At 38.3% G+C, this 19,450-nt stretch overlaps 2 protein-coding genes across 5 annotated transcripts in view; both read left to right on the forward strand.

Moving 5' to 3' along the window:
• Nucleotides 1–11,244, forward strand: part of TENT2 (terminal nucleotidyltransferase 2) — a 41,212-nt gene extending 29,968 nt beyond the window's left edge. For all 4 annotated transcript variants that reach the window (XM_052670199.1, XM_052670201.1, XM_052670197.1 and 1 more), the window contains 4 exons: nt 195–331; nt 4,275–4,366; nt 9,129–9,208; nt 10,014–11,244. In XM_052670199.1, the coding sequence (XP_052526159.1) occupies nt 195–331; nt 4,275–4,366; nt 9,129–9,208; nt 10,014–10,088 (384 nt within the window). In that variant the 3' untranslated portion in view covers nt 10,089–11,244. The remainder of the gene's footprint in view (nt 1–194; nt 332–4,274; nt 4,367–9,128; nt 9,209–10,013) is intronic.
• A 1,785-nt stretch (nt 11,245–13,029) lies between these two features.
• Nucleotides 13,030–19,450, forward strand: part of CMYA5 (cardiomyopathy associated 5) — a 48,834-nt gene continuing 42,413 nt past the window's right edge. The window contains exon 1 of the mRNA XM_052670218.1: nt 13,030–13,281. Coding sequence (XP_052526178.1) covers nt 13,133–13,281 — 149 coding nt within the window. The 5' untranslated portion in view covers nt 13,030–13,132. The remainder of the gene's footprint in view (nt 13,282–19,450) is intronic.

Here is a 19,450-nt window from a genome sequence, read left to right on the forward strand (position 1 = left end):
CAAGGATAATAGAATCTTTTTCTTGTAAGTTTTTCTTGAACTTCTAATAAACAAGTTTAAGACCAGCTTTTGTTTTGTAAAAAAAAAAAAAAAAAATTAAAAAAAAAGTTTTAAAAAAAAAGTAAAAAAAATGTGCACCTAGATTAAGGTTGTATGTGTGTTTGTATGTACATACTCTGATTTTATTTTGACAGGAATCTTTTGATCCTACTATGCAGCTGCATCTGGTTCATCAGGCACCATGTACCATTCCTCCTTACCTCTCAAAAAATGAGTCAAGTCTCGGTGAACTGCTAATAGGCTTCTTCAAATATTATGCCACAGAATTTGAGTAAGTAATAAGCTCATCTTAGTGTTTTAGAATACTTAAAATTTTTCATTTCTTCAGTATATAATCATTTATGATACTTCAACAGTAAAGAATAGTAATGCAGGAGTAATAACTGACAGCAGAAACAAATGGAAAAAAAAACACAGAAGGAAAATAGGAATGCTAATAGAGTATTTGATGTCTTTTTGTAACCCCAGCATTTTATTCTGTCAGATAAGAAATTAAAAACAAAACCAGAAGAAAACACACATGAATATCTGGCTAGGTTTCCCAGCATTCAGTGTAAAATATTTAAATAATTGAATGATTATATTTAGCCTAAAAAGGTAACAATTATCCTTAACAAATCCTGTTTGAAAATTGTGTAGAGCTGAGAAGTCGGGTTGGGAGATGTCACCTAATGCAGTAACTTACGATACTTTCAACTCTTCCTACTATGGAAATAAAACTTAGTTTTACTGCTGTCTTGGTCATCTCTATATCCCTGTTAACTTTAATTCCTGTTTCAAAATGAATAGAGTGTTTGCTTTGAAGTTTTCAAAATTCCACATAGTTTTGTACAACTGTGAACTGGATGTAGAAGGAATACCCAAATTATTCCCCTTGTTGATGAAAAGGCAGACAGAAGTGTTTCAACATTTGTTGTGTGTGTGTGATAGCGAGCCAGTAAGAATAAACTTAGTGCCACACAGTATATGATAACTTTGTTTTGAGGTCACTGATAGAAATAGTGTGGTAGGTGGGAATATGGATGAGTTTAATAGACACAACAGGAGGCTATTAGTCGTATTTTTCATTAAGCTATTGTTTTTTATTGATACAATCAATGTATTTTTCACTCTTCCTGTAGAACATTTACTAGTCTTATTATTCACAGGTATATTTTTTTACAATTTTATTTCGGATGATACAGCTCTGAAGTCAAGTCACATCTAACTGACCTGTACTGTGCCAGTTATTGAATTGCAATGTGTTCGGTTAAAAAGATTACTAAAGAAAACACTACTTCAGTTTTCATGAAAGTGATTCTTATAGATTCCATCTGTGGTATAGGACACAGTACTCCAAAGTTTAATACACAGGATCCATTTTGCTGAAAGAACTGTGTATAATGGTCAGCAGTAATCGTATATGAAGATCATCATTTTGAACACAATAAGTAATTGAAATTACTTGCCTGGATTGCTTAGCTGATCAATTGTTGCATGTATTGGTTACGAAGATAAATCAGGGTTGAGATGCATTATTTTAAATTTCACCCTCAATGTAGCAAAGGCCAATAGATCTTTCAGTTAAAATGTATATTTTATTTTACTTGATGCAGTGAATAATACTTGATAGCAGGATGGATCTAAGGAATATGGCCAGAAGTCATTTTATCACCTTGTGTTGTTCAAATATACTGCAGGTTACCTTGTATTTGTACATTGCTCCTTTCCACTGTCTTTTTCTGAGCTTTTTGTTGTGTATATAAGAAGTTAATTTTTTTCCCCTTTCTACTGAAATTGTGATGTGGAAGTTCCTGCACAGATAAGACTATAGGGGCAAAGCTTATACAGTTTATCAGCACATTTAGAAATTATCTTGCTTGATAGAGTTGCTTGATATTGAGCTTGTAGAGTTCAAATCTGCATGATGTTTCACATGATGCAGCTGGCTATATGTATGCTTATAACTCAGTTTTCACTGTCACTGTTAAAGCTCTGCAGATCAGAGAAGGAATGTGACAAAGTAAAAAAAGGTATGGAAAGAAATGTACTGGAAGAAAATATTTGCAAACTGGTCCCTGTTTATCAGGCCCTCCTTAAAAGAGTGTCTGATTTCACTTCTACCTTCACTCAGTGAGTGAAGGCAGCAGGTTTCCTTTTGGCTGCCGTTTTACATACTAAGACCTTGAAGTAAGGCCTTGCTGCAAAGAAAATACTGTTAGGGAATATAAAGACTGTCATCTTTAGGGGACTGTGCTGCTTTTACGCTTCTTGTTTCAAGTTAAGATTATCCTTGGTTAAGTTATATTTGGTGGACATAATCAAAAATGAGCTACATTGTCTTGATAAAATATAAAGCACAATTCCTGGCAGCTCCCTTTAGGGCACAATTAGGTAACAAGGTGATCATGTTCTTCAATATGTTTGTAGTTTGTATGCATTTCATAAGCCAAAGCTGCTTACAGGAATGGATGATAGTAATGCTTTGGAAAATGCAAGCTTTTAACTCATACATAGGCTTACACCTGGTTATCTATCAAATTCTTGCTTTCTGTATGTGGTACACATACATGATGTGGGCTGTCACGCCAGAAATAACTGATGACTGAGATTGCTCTTCAAATAATTGTTGTTAGCCTGTGGATTAAAATACAAGGATGTAGAATATTCACTTGGCATTGGCAATTGTGGAGTTGTGTGCAAGTCAAAGTGGTTGAAATCAATAAATCATTTGCTGTTGGTAATTCACTTCTAATTCATGCTGATTTTGGTACCAAGGCAGGATTAATGAAGATTTAATGAGATAAACTAATTGTTTTCATGTTCTTATACAAAGCTTTTTAAACAGATAGAAACATATTTTATTGTTGCTTCCTACTGAGCCAGTATAAGTGTTTTTATTTCTTGATGAAGGAGAAAGCCAAGTTTAACCTAAAGAAAAAAAGAGATCAAGAGCAAAAGTGTTTTTTGAGGTGAAACAGTACTTCAGCCGGATAGTTGAACTGCCTGCTTCTTCCAGTCACAACCAATGTTCTGCAGCTGTAGTTTTTCTGTGATAATCCAGTTTCTTGTTTTTTCCCTTTGTGTGGGTTTCCTTTGTTTATTGTTGAAGAGCAATATACATGTTCTGTGGGATTACGGCTGACTTTTAACAGTGATTTTAATCATGAGCTGTACTTGAGCTAATTTGTAGAATCTGTAGGCACAGACTTTTAGCTAATGTAAACTATCTTATCATGACTGACTTAATGCCTTTATGACAGCTAGTCTATGACCTATGCAGCAGAGTTCTTCCAGACTTAACTGGTGATTTACATTGCCTGTATCTTTGCGTTATGTCAAAAGATCCATACAAGCAGGAGATCCAGTCAGCTGTACATAACACCAGTTCAGCTAGCAGCATGCTACCCAGTTATTTCTTATCCCAATAGTTGGGGTGTATCGTGATCTGTTGTTGGAATTTCAGGCTTTTTGCTGTGATAAGGCATTTGTCTGGTCTAGTCAAGAACAAATGAAAAACGGCTGCATAGAACTGGTTGAGAACATAAAACTGTAAATGTTGCTCTGGTTGCCATTATGTTTGGCATATCACTGTGCCAAGCCTCAAAGATTGTTCTCTAAACTGCACTGCTGTTCCTGTTCCAGTGCGATCATTTCTTTTGGTTCCATGGTTGTAAAACTGCTGCATGCAGTAGCTTACATTCAAAGGCTGCTTTGAGTTGTTCTAAATTTTGTACAGTTACAGAATATCTAAATTACCACATATACAAGATATTAGTACTTTCTAATAAGCTTCTTGCACTCAGATGCTCATTTGTAAGCATGCTTTCTTTTTCTATCTTGATCACTGAATGCACATTAATGAAATGCTTTGTCTTCCTCTGCTCTTAACTCTTTTTCCCAAAGAAATACCTGAAAAATTTATGAGATTGTAATTTATTTTGAATTTAGAAATAAATGCAGGAGTCCGTATTCAAGATAACATGCAAATCTATGATGTTCTGTTTTGCAAATGTTTACATAAATATACTAAAGTGCTTGTGGAATTCTTTCTTGTTTCCTACAAAGCATTCCTTACTTTTGTATAGTATTTTACACTAATTTTCTCATTACTGTAAAGTACTATAATATATAGGCTTGAGACAGAGCAGTAAGACAGTTTATTAATGTAAACAGACATTATTCATTCAGAATTAAGAGTTTAAAGGTCTGCAATTTCTTTTCCTCTTCCCTAGTTGGAGCCATCAAATGATTTCAGTTCGTGAGGCCAAAGCTATTCCAAGACCTGATGATGTTGAATGGAGAAACAAATATATATGTGTAGAAGGTAAAATTTAAAGCTACATTATCATTTTAACTACTGAGACACTAAATCAATCACTTAAATATGAGCACCATAAAATTTAATTACGTGCATGTGAAATGTATGTATGCAGTAAATGAAGTTTAATCAGTGTAAATAGTGTTGGAAGCAGTCTTACTGAAAACATTTGAGAAGGAAGCTTTAAGTTCTGTAGTGTTTAAAAATAGTTCCCCTGACCTTTTCTTCAAGAAGACTCATTGCCCTGTTACTTTTGGCACAGTGATTCAGGCTTTGACAAGGAATGGCCTTTATGGACAGTAATATGCTTGGTTGCTCTGTAAAAATAGTCTTCAGTTTTGCCAAGATTGATCTTCTGAAAAAACAGAGTGGACCATATTCAGATTCTTCTGTAAGAATATTCTTTGTTCTAGTAAAGCTTTGGTATTTCATGTCTTAGCAGTAAGTAAATTATGCATACATTGATCCAATTGCAGCTACTATTTTTGATGGGCTTTTGTATGTGCAGTTTCCACAGACAAAGTGTGATACCCTCCAGAACTAGAGGTGAAACCCAGGCTGTGTTTTGGAGTCACTGGTCTTGGCACCTGTAGTTCAAGCTGAACTGGGAATTAGCTCAACGCAAGGACCTATTTCTTGTTCTCATGTTGCCCTTCAACTCTGCCATCAGTAGTCTACATGGAGAAGGTGAAGACCAGACCAGGGAAAGTGAAAATAACAGAGAAGGATTGTGATGTTAGAGCAGAATATGAAAACAAAAGTAGGGAAGGGACTGGGAACTGTCATGTGGGCTGGAAAGAGTTAGCGCTGTGAAGATGAAAGAAAAAAGAAAAGTGAGAGTCAGAGTGCAGCAGGTGAAGGCAAATTTGCAGGACAGGAGCTGAAAAGCAACATGGGGGCAGAAGAAGTAGAATGAGAAGTATCTGGTTTAGGACACCGAGGTAAGAAGTGGAGGTTTGAAATGTGGAAGGTAGCTTGGGTCCTAGCTTTACATAAATAGGAGACTATTAGGATTAGGACTCCAAACATTGAAGTTTTTGGAAAAAAGATTACTGGAGCTTGGATATGAGCGAAACAGTATGTCCAGAGATGTTGAGAGACTGCAGAAATCCTGTAGTGGAGGGGATAGGCGCAGTAAGGCAGAAAGCCTGTGATTTAGATGCAGGCATTCCTCAAGATTTGTGGCAGGATGGATGTACGTCCTGTATGTGTGCATGCAGTTTTATGTGATTGTGCTATTCTGTGCGGAGAAGATTACCTACAGGTGAAATCAGTTATTATGTGGTTGGAGCTGTAAATCATATTTATGTCAATGTCAAAATCATATGCTATGTCAAGCCACGTGGTGAAATTCCTGTCCCTTATGTGGACATTTGGAGAAAAAAAAAAAAAAAAAAGAAAAAAGTCGTGGAAGGAAAGCAAAAACCAAAACCAACAGTTGTAGGGTAAAATACACCGAAACCTATGAAGAAGGCTCCACGTTTGACTTTGCTGTCTCAGAGCTAAGAAATGTGAGAATTCAAAAATATCTGTGCAGCTGAAGTGATCTGGGATAGCGTTGTGCAGAAATTGCTGAGACTGTGTTCTGAATGTGGGAGGTGGGAATGTTCAGCAGCTGTGCCTTCTGCTGTCACATGATGCTGATGCTCTGTGTTACAAGGCGGCTGCCTGTATCTTTCAGGCTTTCAACTTTTTCATGGCATTTCAGTGTGGTGGAATAAGATTCATTTTCTATGAAAAAAGAATATTAGCATACAAAACAGCCATTTTTGAGAAACAAAATAGCAGAGGTGCTCTTTTCAAACAGTTTAAAATTTGGCTGGCAATTACCACTATAGGGATAGAGAGAACACTGCTTTTACTGGCGCATATTCCTTGTCAGAATCTCTAAATTGATGGTGATCATTCTGTTTTGAGGTTAAGTCTTGTCTGTATCGAACAATATAATACGTTCTCTTTAAAAATAAAAAAAAAAAAAAAAAAAAAAACCAAAAAGATAAGAGTGGAAATGCTCAAAACCTGGTGATTTTATGAGAACTCAATTAGCAGTCACTTAGGGAAACAGGATGGAAAGCTTTCTATGCTGTATCTTATTTGTTCTTGTACCAGACATTAAAAATAACAATAGAAATCATTCTTCAGGGTTTGTTTTGTAGCAGTTTTGGGATTTTATGATTATTTATATTTTCATTTGAAAGAACAATGTCTCTTTAGCCTTTCCCTCAAAAATTGGTGTTTAAGTTGTATTACATTCTTTTTCTTTTAATATTCTCAGCGTGTGAACAAAGTAACTTATGATGGAGTCTTACTGTACAGATGGTTAGAAAATGCAAAGTGGTGTAAATAGTTGCTGATTGCAGAAGTATTTCTACTTTGCTTCAGGGAATGAATTTGTCTGCTGACAGCTATTAATATGCAAGAATAAAGGGAAGATGTGAGTCAGTTTTTTGTGACTAGGAAGAGTGCCTTTTCCCCCTGTGAGTTAAGGAAGATTGTACAGCTATGGTCTTGTTAATTCACAAAAATCACACTGCTCAAAATAAACACCTGAAAGATCCTGGCATTAAAGGAGCAGTTATCATCATGTGTAAGACAAACAAAAGAAGTACCATACTGTTCCACATGCTAAGGGATGTGGAATTCTTTGTAGCAGTAGGTCAATCTAACCAATGACATCTTTGGTACTAGAGGACTAGGTGATTCACTAATTTAACTGACAGATTTTTGTTTCAATCAAAATTGTTTGATGCAAAAAAAATCTGCCGTGTAAACATACATTAAAACCTTTGTATAGCTAGTGTGAAGAAAAAAGTTAAAGAAACTTTCCAAATGCAACATTTACTGCTTGAAATTATTTATTGGATTTAAATAGGTTTCAGTAATAAAACTACAGTGCCACAGAATATATTCCAAATTTCAAGTCCCAGTCCACACAATGTTGTAATCCCTCCTGATGTCTACTTAGTGCTTTATTTTACCTTATGTCCCTACCTGAATAAAAGCAATTCACAACCAAGTGTTGTAGTTTAACACAAGTTAGGTAGCCAGGCAGCACACAGCTGCTTTCTCATCCCCCTTTTTCAATGGGGCAAGGAAAGAAAATACAATGAAAAAAAATTCTTGAGTGGAGATAAGGACAGCAGTCAGTCACTCATAAATTACCATGATGGTCCAAACAGACACAGTGTAGGGAAGATTATTGCAGAGCAGTGAGTTGAAAGAAACTGCAGATGCCTTCCCTTTATTCACTTTCTCCTACCTGCTCCCCCAGCAACAGGGGTTGTGGTCAGTTCATAACTCTATCTCTGGCATTTCTTCATGGCCACCTTCTGCCCCTGCTTCATGTGGGACAGGATGCCATCCTTCCCTATCTGATGCTGTGTGGGCTCCCCACGGGCAGCAGCTGTGCAGGCACAGCTCCACACGGCTCCGTCCCACAGGGCCCCCCCTCAGGAGCTGCTCTGGCACTGTCCCACGGGCGGCAGCTGCCCCAGCCCTCCCGCCCCACCGCAGGCTGCTCCCCACGGGCTGCTCCTGCGGGTATCCGTGGGCTGTGCCTCCTCCGGGCCTCAGCCACTGCTGCACCGTGGGCTCCTCCGTGGCTGCACGGGAGATTTGCTCCGCGTGGTGCCCGTGGGCTGCAGGGGGACGGCCTGCTCCTCCGTGGGCCTCTGTGGGCTGCAGGGAGGTGCTGCTCCATGCCTGGAGCACCTCCTGCCCCGCTCCAGGGAGGTGCTGCTCCATGCCTGGAGCACCTCCTGCCCCGCTCCTGCCCAGGCGGTGATGGCTGCAGGGCTGCTTCTTTATATTTCCTCACTCCTCTCTTCCAGCTGCTGTTGTGCAAAGTTTTCCCCTTTCTTAACCTCACTGCAAGTCCCTGCTGGAGCAGCTGAGACTCGCTCTGATCTGACATAGGGTGGTGCTGGGCTCTGCTCACAGAGGTCTTCGCTTTTCTGATACCAAAGCCTTGCCATGTAAACACAGTACACCAAATAAACAAAAAAACAGTATGCATTTTTATGCTTTGCTGGCTTTTTAGGACTTTAATAAATTCCAGCAGTCTGAAATATACTTGTTATTTAAGTAGTTTTCTAGTAAGGCAACAAAGACTTAAGAAATCATTTTTCTACTGCATCATAATACATAATTGTTTAGCAACTGTTATTTTTCCATATGTTAGGAAGTTTTATCAGGAGCAAATAGTACTTTAATTAAAAAAATGTTCCAGAGGAAAAAAAGGAAAACATTAAAAACCGTATAAACTTGTAGTTTGATAGCTGCAAACTTTAGAATCTGTTGTTAACTTCTGAATAGATTCTTACAGCCATTCATAAAAATCACATAATACCCTAAAAAGCGATATTTTAATATTTTTCTGTATTTCACTGAAACTGTTGCATGAGATGAATCTAATGTGCAGTAAGTCTTCAACATTTCCATATACAAAATCTTATTCCGATATCGTAGACTAATACGCAGTCACAGATAATTACTGATGCATGAGTTCAGCACAGCCAACATATTGTGCTTTGCAAGAAATAATGATTTCACAGTATTTGTGGTTTACATGTTAGAGTGCTTAGGGTTTGAGACTATTCTGGATTAATATTACACAAAATCAGATTTGAAAAAGAAGCTGGAATCAGCTGCTTAAAAACCCATTGGGAAGAAATGGTACGTTGACTTTTTCCTCCTCATTGCTAGCTCTGTGAAATAGAATAGCTGTAGGTTTTTTTAACACTTTTAATGTTTGCCTTTGATCTTGCAGAGCCCTTTGATAGGACAAACACTGCTAGAGCTGTACATGAAAAACAGAAGTTTGATACTATCAAAGAGGAATTTTTTAAGGTAAAAATAGCATCCATTTTATTTTTCTGGTCACTTTGGTTTTCAAGATAGGTAAACAAATGATAGTTATTGTGCTTGCCTGATTCTGATGGTTATGATTGTCCTTATATCGTGTAGTGTGTATAAAGTGTACTTGATAAGTACATTCAGTATAGATTGCATATATTACACGTATGGGTACTTCATGTTTGTAAACCTACAAAATAGAATATACATATAAATATGCATAAATAAAAAACTATTCTAATCTTCTTTAGGAAAATAAAGTAATGTAAATATGGCTCACTGCTATTGAGTGATATCTTTTCCTGTGACTTTAATTGCACATTGTGGGTAAAATGAACTGTGCGTTAAGATAGGAGGGCCAGTGCAATTATTCCCAAGTTCATGATCTAAAAGATGTGACAGTTGTGTGAAAATGTTAATAGTAACTTTCAAGACACGGATTCTGCAAATGACAGAGTATAACTGCCTGTATCAGTAGTTTTGGTATGTGTGCTTTTAGGACAATTATTTTGCAGTTAGAGAATTGATGTAATTCTTACATAATGTGAATATCTGTCACAGACTCCAGAAACACAAATCTGCTCTCTTCTTGAAAGGATGTACCTTTCTCAATAGTCCTCTGCATTTTGTGTACTTCTCAATTATTTTTCTCTGCATAAATAAATAAATATCTTTCCTCTAGAGGAGAAAAATATCAAATTTATTTTCGTGGATCTGTGAGGCTTACTGCTTAAAAGGATGTTTAAATATTGATGGAAAATATGATTTGTCCTTCTAACCCTTCTACTTTTTTCCTCAGTCTTGGCAGATACTGCGAGACAAGAAAGACTTGAGCTTTGTATTACCTTTGAGAGCCACCATACAGAGAAGATAACAGACTTCTTTCATTTTCTCCATATTGGATCCTGCTGAAATAAAGAACAATATCAAAACCCAGGTTACACCCTTGTTATTTTATTATGTGCTTTTCTTGTTATGCTTTTGTTAAGGATATCTTTGTAAGAAAGACTTCATATTTTATTATTGACATTTATTAATGCAGTTGTTCACTCAGAGATGTGTTTTCTGAGAACACTTGTATTGTTGATTTCTGGAAGAGAATGTTGTGACTAGAGCATCAGACCACAGGAGTAAATCTGTTGTAAACAAAGTATGGGAATGTACTGACTTTCCATAATCTGTGTTGTCATCAATTCAGACAAATTTAACAATGAAATGACTGAAATCAGAGCTAAACAGTGTATGAGTCTGTATCCTTAAGGCACTGCACACAAACTGTCCTTGATGAGCAGACAGCTTGTGCTTTCTGTCTGTTTAATGCAGTATGCACTTTTGCTCAGTTTGGCACTTCCCAGTTATATTTTTATTTTATATTGAACAAAAGCAACAATTTATGAAAATTAAGCTAGATTACAGTTGGTAATGTTCTGGATATTAAGAACTGTAATCTAAAATGGAATTTTCAGTCAACAGTTCTACAAGAAAGTTGAACTGAAAAAGGACAATTCAGTTTATGTGATTGATTCATGTTCACGTAGCAGACAAGATAATTTTTAGTGCTTCGTTTTACAAATTCAAAGTAGTAGCGTTATCTGCGTAAAATACCCCTGCCCTACAGTAGCTGCACCAAGCTGGGACTTTGTTTTGATTTTGTGTAAATGTTTGTTAACTGGTAGGCTGCTGTAAATTGATTTCAAATAAGTAATCTTAAAAATTGTAGCTTTTCCAAACAACAAAGTAATGAAACTTTTTAGACCTGCTGTAGCACAGTTTGTGCCTGTCATGTGTTTGTTATTGAAGACCAATTCATTGTCAGTACTTCTAATTGATGTCAAATGCATATTAATGCATTTTTTTTTTTAATATTTTGTATGGTGTCCCGTGGAATAAAGTTTCTGGAAAATACAGCTTTCTTTGATGTTTTATGTTTGTTTGTATTGGACATTCGATATAGTTCCTATAATTAAGTAGAAAAGGAAATGAATGTAAAGGTCAAGGCACCTGTTACAAATAAAAATTTTCTACGGGTATTTTGTGCTGTGTCTGTGTGCGGATACAATTTTCATCTGTTGCCACTTCTAACAAGATTGTGAAAGCCCTTACAATTCAAAATAACGTGGATTATTTTTTCTTGCGCAAACCTTAGGTTCTAATTTATTTAAAGTCTTACAATTTAGAAGTTCTAGGAACAGTAAATTGTTTGCCTGCTGGAAGTTTACTTCCTGCTCATACTTAATCATGATCTAATCTATCTGATATTTTGGCTTGCTTCTTGAAACAGCTTCCTTTTAACAGGCTTTTAGTTTTAATCTGACTTTGTCAGTCATCTAAAATGTTCTCCCTCTATGTGGATGTTCCCTGCATCATCCCTCATTTTTATCTAGTGGTGTAAGCATGGGTGAAGCATTTCATTTTGCCCTGTTTTATGTAAAACACTACTAAATTTTTTTGGAAAAGAATGAGGACTAGATTCAAAGATGTCTGTAGATTGCGGTGAGGGGGATGTTGCTCCTTTTTTAAAAAGCTCTGGGCATCTCTTTTCCTACAAAATGTAAACTCCCAAAATAGTATAATTAAGAAGGGACATCATGTTCAAATTCAGCAAAAATGCATTTTAAGTAAGCTGGATGTGATGCATCAAACTGTAAATGACCACCACATAAGGCTTTACATTCAAAACATTTATAGGAAAGAAAGCGCCTTAGATTACTGCTTTATGTTTGAAACAAGTTTTTCCTGAAATGCAACTTTATAAAAACTGACCCATCTTATTAATCATCTTTACACAAGCTTGAGATGACCTATGTTTTTACAAGTAATCCAGCGTGTTTTTCTTCAGTTCATTTACTTCTGATAAGCTATACTTATAATCAAAATTATAAGAAGTAGATGGTAGTTTTGCCAAATATCAGGACAAGCATGTTTGTCACAAAACTCCCCAGTACTTATATTACAGTAGCAGGCACCATCGAAGCAGTATGACTTAGCTTACCTTGTAATGAAAGAAGCAAATTGAGTAAGTGGTTATCTGGCATAGTGCACAGAAAGTGGCACTACTTTCATGCATTGAAAAATGATCTGAGATGGTCAGGAAACAAATTTCACTATATGTCATGCTGTCACATTCTTTGTCAAGGCAAACAAGAGCAGCACTACTTTCTGTGGAAGTGCCAGGCAACTGGAACAACATCAAGTAAATGTGATACTTGGTGTGTGTTGGACTGTAACTTTTGATAGAAAACTTCAGATAACGTTCCATGGTATAAATAGTTTTGGAATTGTTTTGCCACAGTTTCATAACAAAACCCTTCACTAACCCTCCCTTCCACGCCCCCATCCCCCCCCCCCCCCCCCCCCGTGAGGAATACTTACGCTGGGAGACTTTTAGTAGGAAGTCTGTTTTCCACTGCTGACCAAGGTTTCGAAATGCGTGCAAGATGCTAACATCTCCCTGAGCTAAAAGATGCTGTAGTTCAGCTCTTGTATTTTAGGGGTGGCTTTGGGTACTCGTTTGTGGCAGTGGGTTCACTTGTCGCTTCCCGTCTGAAATGATGTTAGAAACTGTTATGCCTTATCTAGGATTTGAAGAACTCTCTACTCTTCTAGCAGAACTTCCAATTAATAGACTCAGATTTGTATTGGAGAACTACATGTTATCAAGAGCTTCCAATTCAATTATCGTAACAGAACTGGAATAGGCTATACAGGGGCTGTGCCATGTGCCCCGGCACCCGGTTGGTGCTAGGACCTGGGGTGGGACCAGCAGCGACAGTGCTGCTACTTTGCTGCTGTCTATTTAAAGACTGCCCTGAATCAGGAGATGTGAGAGCTGCTGGGGATGACAGTTGCTTCAGGCAACCCTGGGGAGGACAGGGTCGGGGGTAAAAATCAACGACAAGAGCCTGAGCGAGAAAGAACATGGAGGGATACCATGGTGCAGAGTGTGACCGGGCATCTGAGACCTCCTCCTTCATAGAGGATGAAGAAGAGGAGGAAGAAGAGGAGGACGAAGAAGAGGAGGACGAAGAAGCCGTGGACCCAGAGGAAGCAGAGGAGCTGACTCACAGGTACTGCCTCCCCTCGCAGCGCTGCCTGGAGAGGCGAGCGTTTGGGCCTAAGCCTGCTGAGTCCCACTTTTCCCCCTTGTCGTCCTGCCATTCCTTCAGGGGCTTTTTGATTATCGCAGCTATGAGACGGAGGCTGTTCTGGGTGGAAATGGCTGTAATGAGATTTGTGCAGCAAGCGCCAGCCCCGAGTTCCCTAAAAGCTTTTCTATTTAAAGAGCTGCTGGCCTGCCAGCTCAAGTGGCATCTCCCTGTGCTCCTCCCCTTCTGGCTGACTGTTACATATCAGTCTGAGAAACACGGGAGGTTAGCCTGCTGAACAGAAAATGATCAAATATTATAACAGTGCTTTGGATGTTTTTCCTTTTTTCTATCCTTGCTCCCTTCCTACTCATCCCTCCCTCACCAGTCTGTGTTTCCCAAAAAAGGAAAAGCTTGTTCTATGACAATCAGGACTTGTGGGGCTGATTTTTGGTTGTGAAATGAGGAATATTGCGCCACTTCGATTTCTTCTCTTTTTTTTCTCTGCTAGTAACTGTTGCACAGAAGCTGTTGTCCTAACACTGCGCTTTTACTGCAAGGAGAATGAGGAGAGGGAGCTTGTCCCAGTGTGCGGTGTGTGGCGCTGGTCCCGCACTGAGGCAGGTGTCTGCAATTCAATCCAGCCCAGCGGGCTTCACTGGCCACAAAGAGACAGAGAGGCCTGAGGGTTAACCTCTGTATCAGGTTGCAAGATTTTTTTTTAGCAAAGTCTACCAGTTTGGGGTGGACACCCTAGGGAGAACCAAAAGCATGAGTGTTGGCAGTTTAAGATACTTTCAGAAAGCAATTTTGTAAGAAATTCAGGTCATACAGTTCCTCAAACCTAAGTGCTGTGGAACCATCCTGCATTTACAAACTGCTCTGTGTGTGACACCTTCTTGTTTCACTGGTTTTTGAAGGAGAGAGTGAGATGGCCACAGAGCGGGGTGGGACAGCCTCTGTGCAGCCTGAACCATCCCAAATACTCTGTAGGGAACTAAATTCAAACAGGGAAACAGCCCTGGAGAGCAGGAAAACAAGCATCTGTGCTGTGAGAATGAAGAGCTTGTTTTTCAAAGTGAAGACGCTGCCTGTGTGTAATGCTGCTTTTATCCCAATGGAGTTGTTCACTCTGGCAGAGAGCAGGGTTACTTAACTATAAACATGTGTACAGTGCAACCCAATATAAAAACAGCTAAAGCTGGAGCTACTTGCTACCGACAACAAAACAGCCATGGGCTGGATGGATTTTTAATACAACCTGCAGTTAAATAGCTAGTAACAAAAGTCAAACTGTAATACTGAACTAGGAATGGCTAACTTTTCCATTAAGGGAAGGCCCATGTACGTATGTACGTATGTAGTAACGTAGTTACTATGCTCATTCTGGGAGGTCATCAGCCTTTCCAGAAGTGCCTGTTCACAGCTCACCACAGCTGCGTCTTGCTTCTGGCTCACAGCCTCTGCAACAGAAACTCAGGCACTGCATCGCAATCTTTAATTAAATCAAAGAAGTCGTCCCCTTTAGATGTCAGTTCTATTACAAATTGCAGAGATCATACCTATCCTTAACCATCTTATTAGTAAGAGAGATCAGCGTCAACCAGATGGGTTTTTTAACAGATGCATTTAATGCTAACCAATTATAATTTAAATCAATTTGATTAATTAGGCTAATGGGGATGGAAAATGTTGGTTTTGGCACAGACATGGTGATACAGAAACTGCTCTGGGCACTCAGAAATAGTGTGATAAAAGTTAAATAAAGCTGATTCTTTAACTGTTTAAGATTTGTTGTTGCAAATATCAGTGTGCTTGTGTATGTTAAAGCCTTCTAATACTCTTACTGCTGGGGCAGAACTTCTTGGAAGCAGTGGCTAGGCAAGACTAACAGAGTCAAGCCCCTGAGATATACTTAATCTGTGCAATAATTACGGGTTAACAAACATGTTTTAAAGCCCCAGTTGCAGAACAGATTTTTTTGTGTGTTTTGAAAACGTAGCAGAGAAGATATGTAACCAATATGCAAAGCTGGCTGAAAACAGTCTGTCCTGAATCCTCCTGTCATGGGTTTATTTTTAACAGCCCCTCTCTGCCATTTTTGTGTTCCTGCTCTACATGCAGTTGAATAGCACCTGATTGTGCAACCCTGCAGTCAGCGGGAACTTTCCCATGGGCTCCTTCTATTTCCATCTTTCAAGCATGCATGTTCTCATTCCTATTTTATAAAAGAGTTATGTAACCCAATGATGGCCCAAGGTCAGGAAGTGCTTCTGTGAGGAAAGCAATAGAGTACTGCTGTTCCCCTGCTCCCTTCACAAGTTCCAGCTGGTCTGCACCACTTCCACACTTATCCTTTTGCAGCGTTATGGAGTCTGGCACATTTATTGCTGCAGTTTTCTTCATGTATGCCTCTTCCAGCAGAGACGGCTGGCCTTTGCATCTTGCTATTCCCCACCAGCCTTCTGGAACACAAGTGGATGCCTGTGTGATGGGGCTCTGATGGTACACTAGGGTAAAGGTTGCTGTTGTTTTCCTTCTGTAGCACAGATAAATGCCAGTCAGCTATCAGACCCCCATGGGTTACTGACAGCACTGCTGAGGACAAATAGAAAATAGTATTTCTCTGATGGAAAACGCTTTGCTTTGGGAAATGCATCACTTAATTTTTAGTGTGCTCAAAAAAATGCATAAAGCTGCAGTAGAGCTTATGACTTGCCTAAGAATTATGAAGCCCTTCTTAAGATTTTTAATGTAATATTTAAATAATTTTATTTCCTCACACTTTTTTTGGTTTGTTTGGGGTTTTTTTGGTTGTTGTTTTTTTTTTCAACTAGTGAAACCAAGACATGGCATCAAAACCTATTATGAAGCTTGTCTAAGGCATCATGTCCTTGTTAGAATAGATAACCCATTGATCCTCAGAGGGTTCATGCAATATCTTCTTGCCTTTGGGCGTTTTGCTCTCTGAGATTGATAACTCTTGACAGATATCTTTTGTTTCTAGTTCTGCGTAGAATTAATCATTTAAACAGCAGAATTGCTTTGAAAGCATGTGTTTTATATCTTAAAGCAAACATGAGCATGATGTTGTTAAGTTTTAATTTTAGTTTTAAGTTTAATTTTTGTGTTGATAAGTTAGATTACAGTCCAGCTATGGAAAGGTAGTACCCAAGTGGTTTATATACCCTCTAGAATACCTGAGTCTCTAACAATTCCCTGATGTGTGTGTGGCTCCAGATCAGTTCTGCCTCTCATAACTTCCCCAGCCAATTTACTTTTGCAGTGAGAAAGTCTCAGTGTGTGTCAACATCCAGGATTTAGAAAAAAAAGGGCTCTGCAGCCAATTTAAAAGCACTTCCAGGTAACTTCACTAGTGGTGACGTAAGCAGGACAGTAAATGAGGAGAAAGTTGTAGATTCTTGACTTCATTTATTTATTTGTTTTTAATAAGATAGTAATTCCACAGGAAGATCTAAAGTTAGCAGGACATTAACAAGTGAAAGGCTGGATTTAAAATTCTGCATTTCTCTTAAGCCTAATTCTCTTACTCTTAAGAAGGAAATGCATGAGCTCTAGCCCTAGAAAATGCACTGCAGTTGAAAGAGATGATGCTGAGCTTATGATTGCTGTAGGAAAAAAGGGGCAGGAAGGTACAGGCAGAAACTGCACAAATAAATGGAACAAAATCACAGAAAAATGACGTACTTCTTTCATCTGGGATGGCAATTTGGTCAATGCACTGTGTCTGATCCTGGTAGCAGTCTTCAGGAAATGAGATGTCTTATCCGTGCAGGTCACTGCCACATCTTGATGTCTCAGTTGTTTCATTGAGGTTGTTTCCAGCTTGCAAGATGTCATGCAGCACAACAACAAATTTGAATCACACCAGAATTGATGAGGTCTGATGTGAAGAGGATGAAAAGAGGCTCTGGATGATTTTAGAGAGCAGGTGCTTCTAAATGTTCCTCTGTAAGGGCAGTGGTGTAGCACAGATGGGCAGACTTCAGTGTCTGAATCATCCTGCTCTGGCAGACCGGGAGGTGAAAACTATTCCCAAAGTAATATACAAGGGGACGTGTGCCCAGCCTTCCATGCTGGGCTAGAAATCTGTAATCCCACCAGACGCAGCCTTCCAAGAGGCGAAAGACTATAAGAAGGAGGAAGTGGGAAGAAAAATCTGGGGTTTGGGCTTTTATGACAGGAGTAACAAAACAGATTATCGGTGTCTTTGAAAACTGTAAAAGGTTTGAGCCAATGTCCAATAACAGATAAACATGACAAAGGGATGGAGTGTGAAATGTCCATCTGAAATAAGGCAGCAATGGCTTTTGTCCTTAGACGCCAGCACTTTTATATCTTTATTTATGCACCTGAAATATTTGGAGCATATTTTTTGCAATGGCAGACAGTTCCTCCAACTAGAAAGCTTCTACTGTGCAGCATACAAGGTGTACACAAAACTAGAAGAGAATTTGTTACTGGATGACAGTGACTTCCGTTACTGTGAACTCAGACAAGACGTTAATTCTTCCTTAGTTCTAGTAATATTGATTTGCTGTTGTTGTTGTTCTCATCTTTGCTAAGCCCAAGTCAACTAATGCTAAACCATGAAAATGGCAAAGGAAAAGCTAGCAGCAAAATTGATAGCGATTTTTTTGCTTCATTTTTTCCTCTGATCTATAGATATAACCTTATGAAGCCAACCTTACTAGAGAATACCATACCTAGGCAGGTAAACAGCTGTACATGCTGCATTTATATTTGAGTTTTGATGTGTTTTTTCTTTGGCTTTGTTTGGGACCTAGGTGTTGGGTTTGGGTTTTTTTGGCTAAGCAATGATTATTTATCATACTGTCAGATCTGCAAGCATATTCCCACAGTTAGGTAAAGGTAATGCCAGCAGAGCTAAAAGCATTAGCAGACTAGAATCTTTTCTTTTTCCCCCTACTGAGGTACTGAGCAGTTTTGCTGAGAGACCTTCCCAAATTCTTGATGGTTTGCTGATGGAGAGAATATGACTAATACTGGGTGCTCCTCACCAATATTCTCTTGGCCTTCGGCACGCTTTTAATGCCGGATCACAGCTTCTGGTGTCATGTGGGTTCTGCCTTCTTCACCTTTGCTTAAGTGTTTTATCCAGATCACGTAGAAAGTGGCCTTATCCTCTGTTTATCAGAACCTAGCCATAGGTATGCACCCTTCTCCACTTCTTCATCAGCTCTGCTGAAGCCTCTGCCAGCTAAGAACTCTATATTTCTTTCAATCAGCTACTAACAGAGCTCTCCTTAATTAACTAACATCTACACAAGGAATACTGGGGTTGATAACAATAATCCCCATTCATGTGCTTCCTTGAAGTAATTATTGCAGCCCTAGTTAGTTTTTTTCTTAATAGCACTATGTTTTAGTGTATTTTTATTTCTTTCACTATTCTTTACATTCTTATTTCTAAGTTTGTTGGTTTTTGTTTCTTTTTCAAAGCTTCCAAGAACACATTTCTACATTATTAAATTTTTTCATATTTTTTTTAATGAGACTAGATTTAATTGCAGGATGTTACATTGCATTGATTGCATATCATAAGGTTTCATCATAAGTTATTATTATAAAACACTGTTATTTCATTCAGGGATAGCCTGGAAGGTTTAGATTGTTGAATGTATTCTAAATTACATTATTAAATATGTATACTGCCTAGACAATGAAACAGGAGAAGACAGCAACAAACTATTCTCTACTACCATGCAGACTGTATAATCATTTTACAATTAGGAAAAGGAAGTGTAGGTGCTATAAAACACTGTCATTATCTTATGCATGTTTAGTGCAGTGTTTAAATTATAGTACGAGTTAATCAGGTACTGGTTCAAAATCCATTTGATCTCACACTCACAAACAAGGTCAGATGAAATGCAGTTTTTCCTGAATTGTCATGAGCATTCCAACACCTCCCCTTCACTGAACTAACCTTGCAACACAAAGCCTGTATTTATATGAAATATATTTCTCAGATGAAATATGACTTTATGCCTTTTCTTCTGCTTGTGTTCCAAAATCTATGCAAAAGAAGTATTTTTATAAGTTTGAAAAACATTGCTTTAATGCATTGGACTTCACTGCAATAATTTGATGCTATATTATTTTATGG

The sequence above is a fragment of the Tympanuchus pallidicinctus genome, unplaced genomic scaffold, assembly GCF_026119805.1.
Source record: "Tympanuchus pallidicinctus isolate F22 unplaced genomic scaffold, pur_lepc_1.0 scaffold9, whole genome shotgun sequence".
Lineage (NCBI taxonomy): Eukaryota > Metazoa > Chordata > Aves > Galliformes > Phasianidae > Tympanuchus > Tympanuchus pallidicinctus.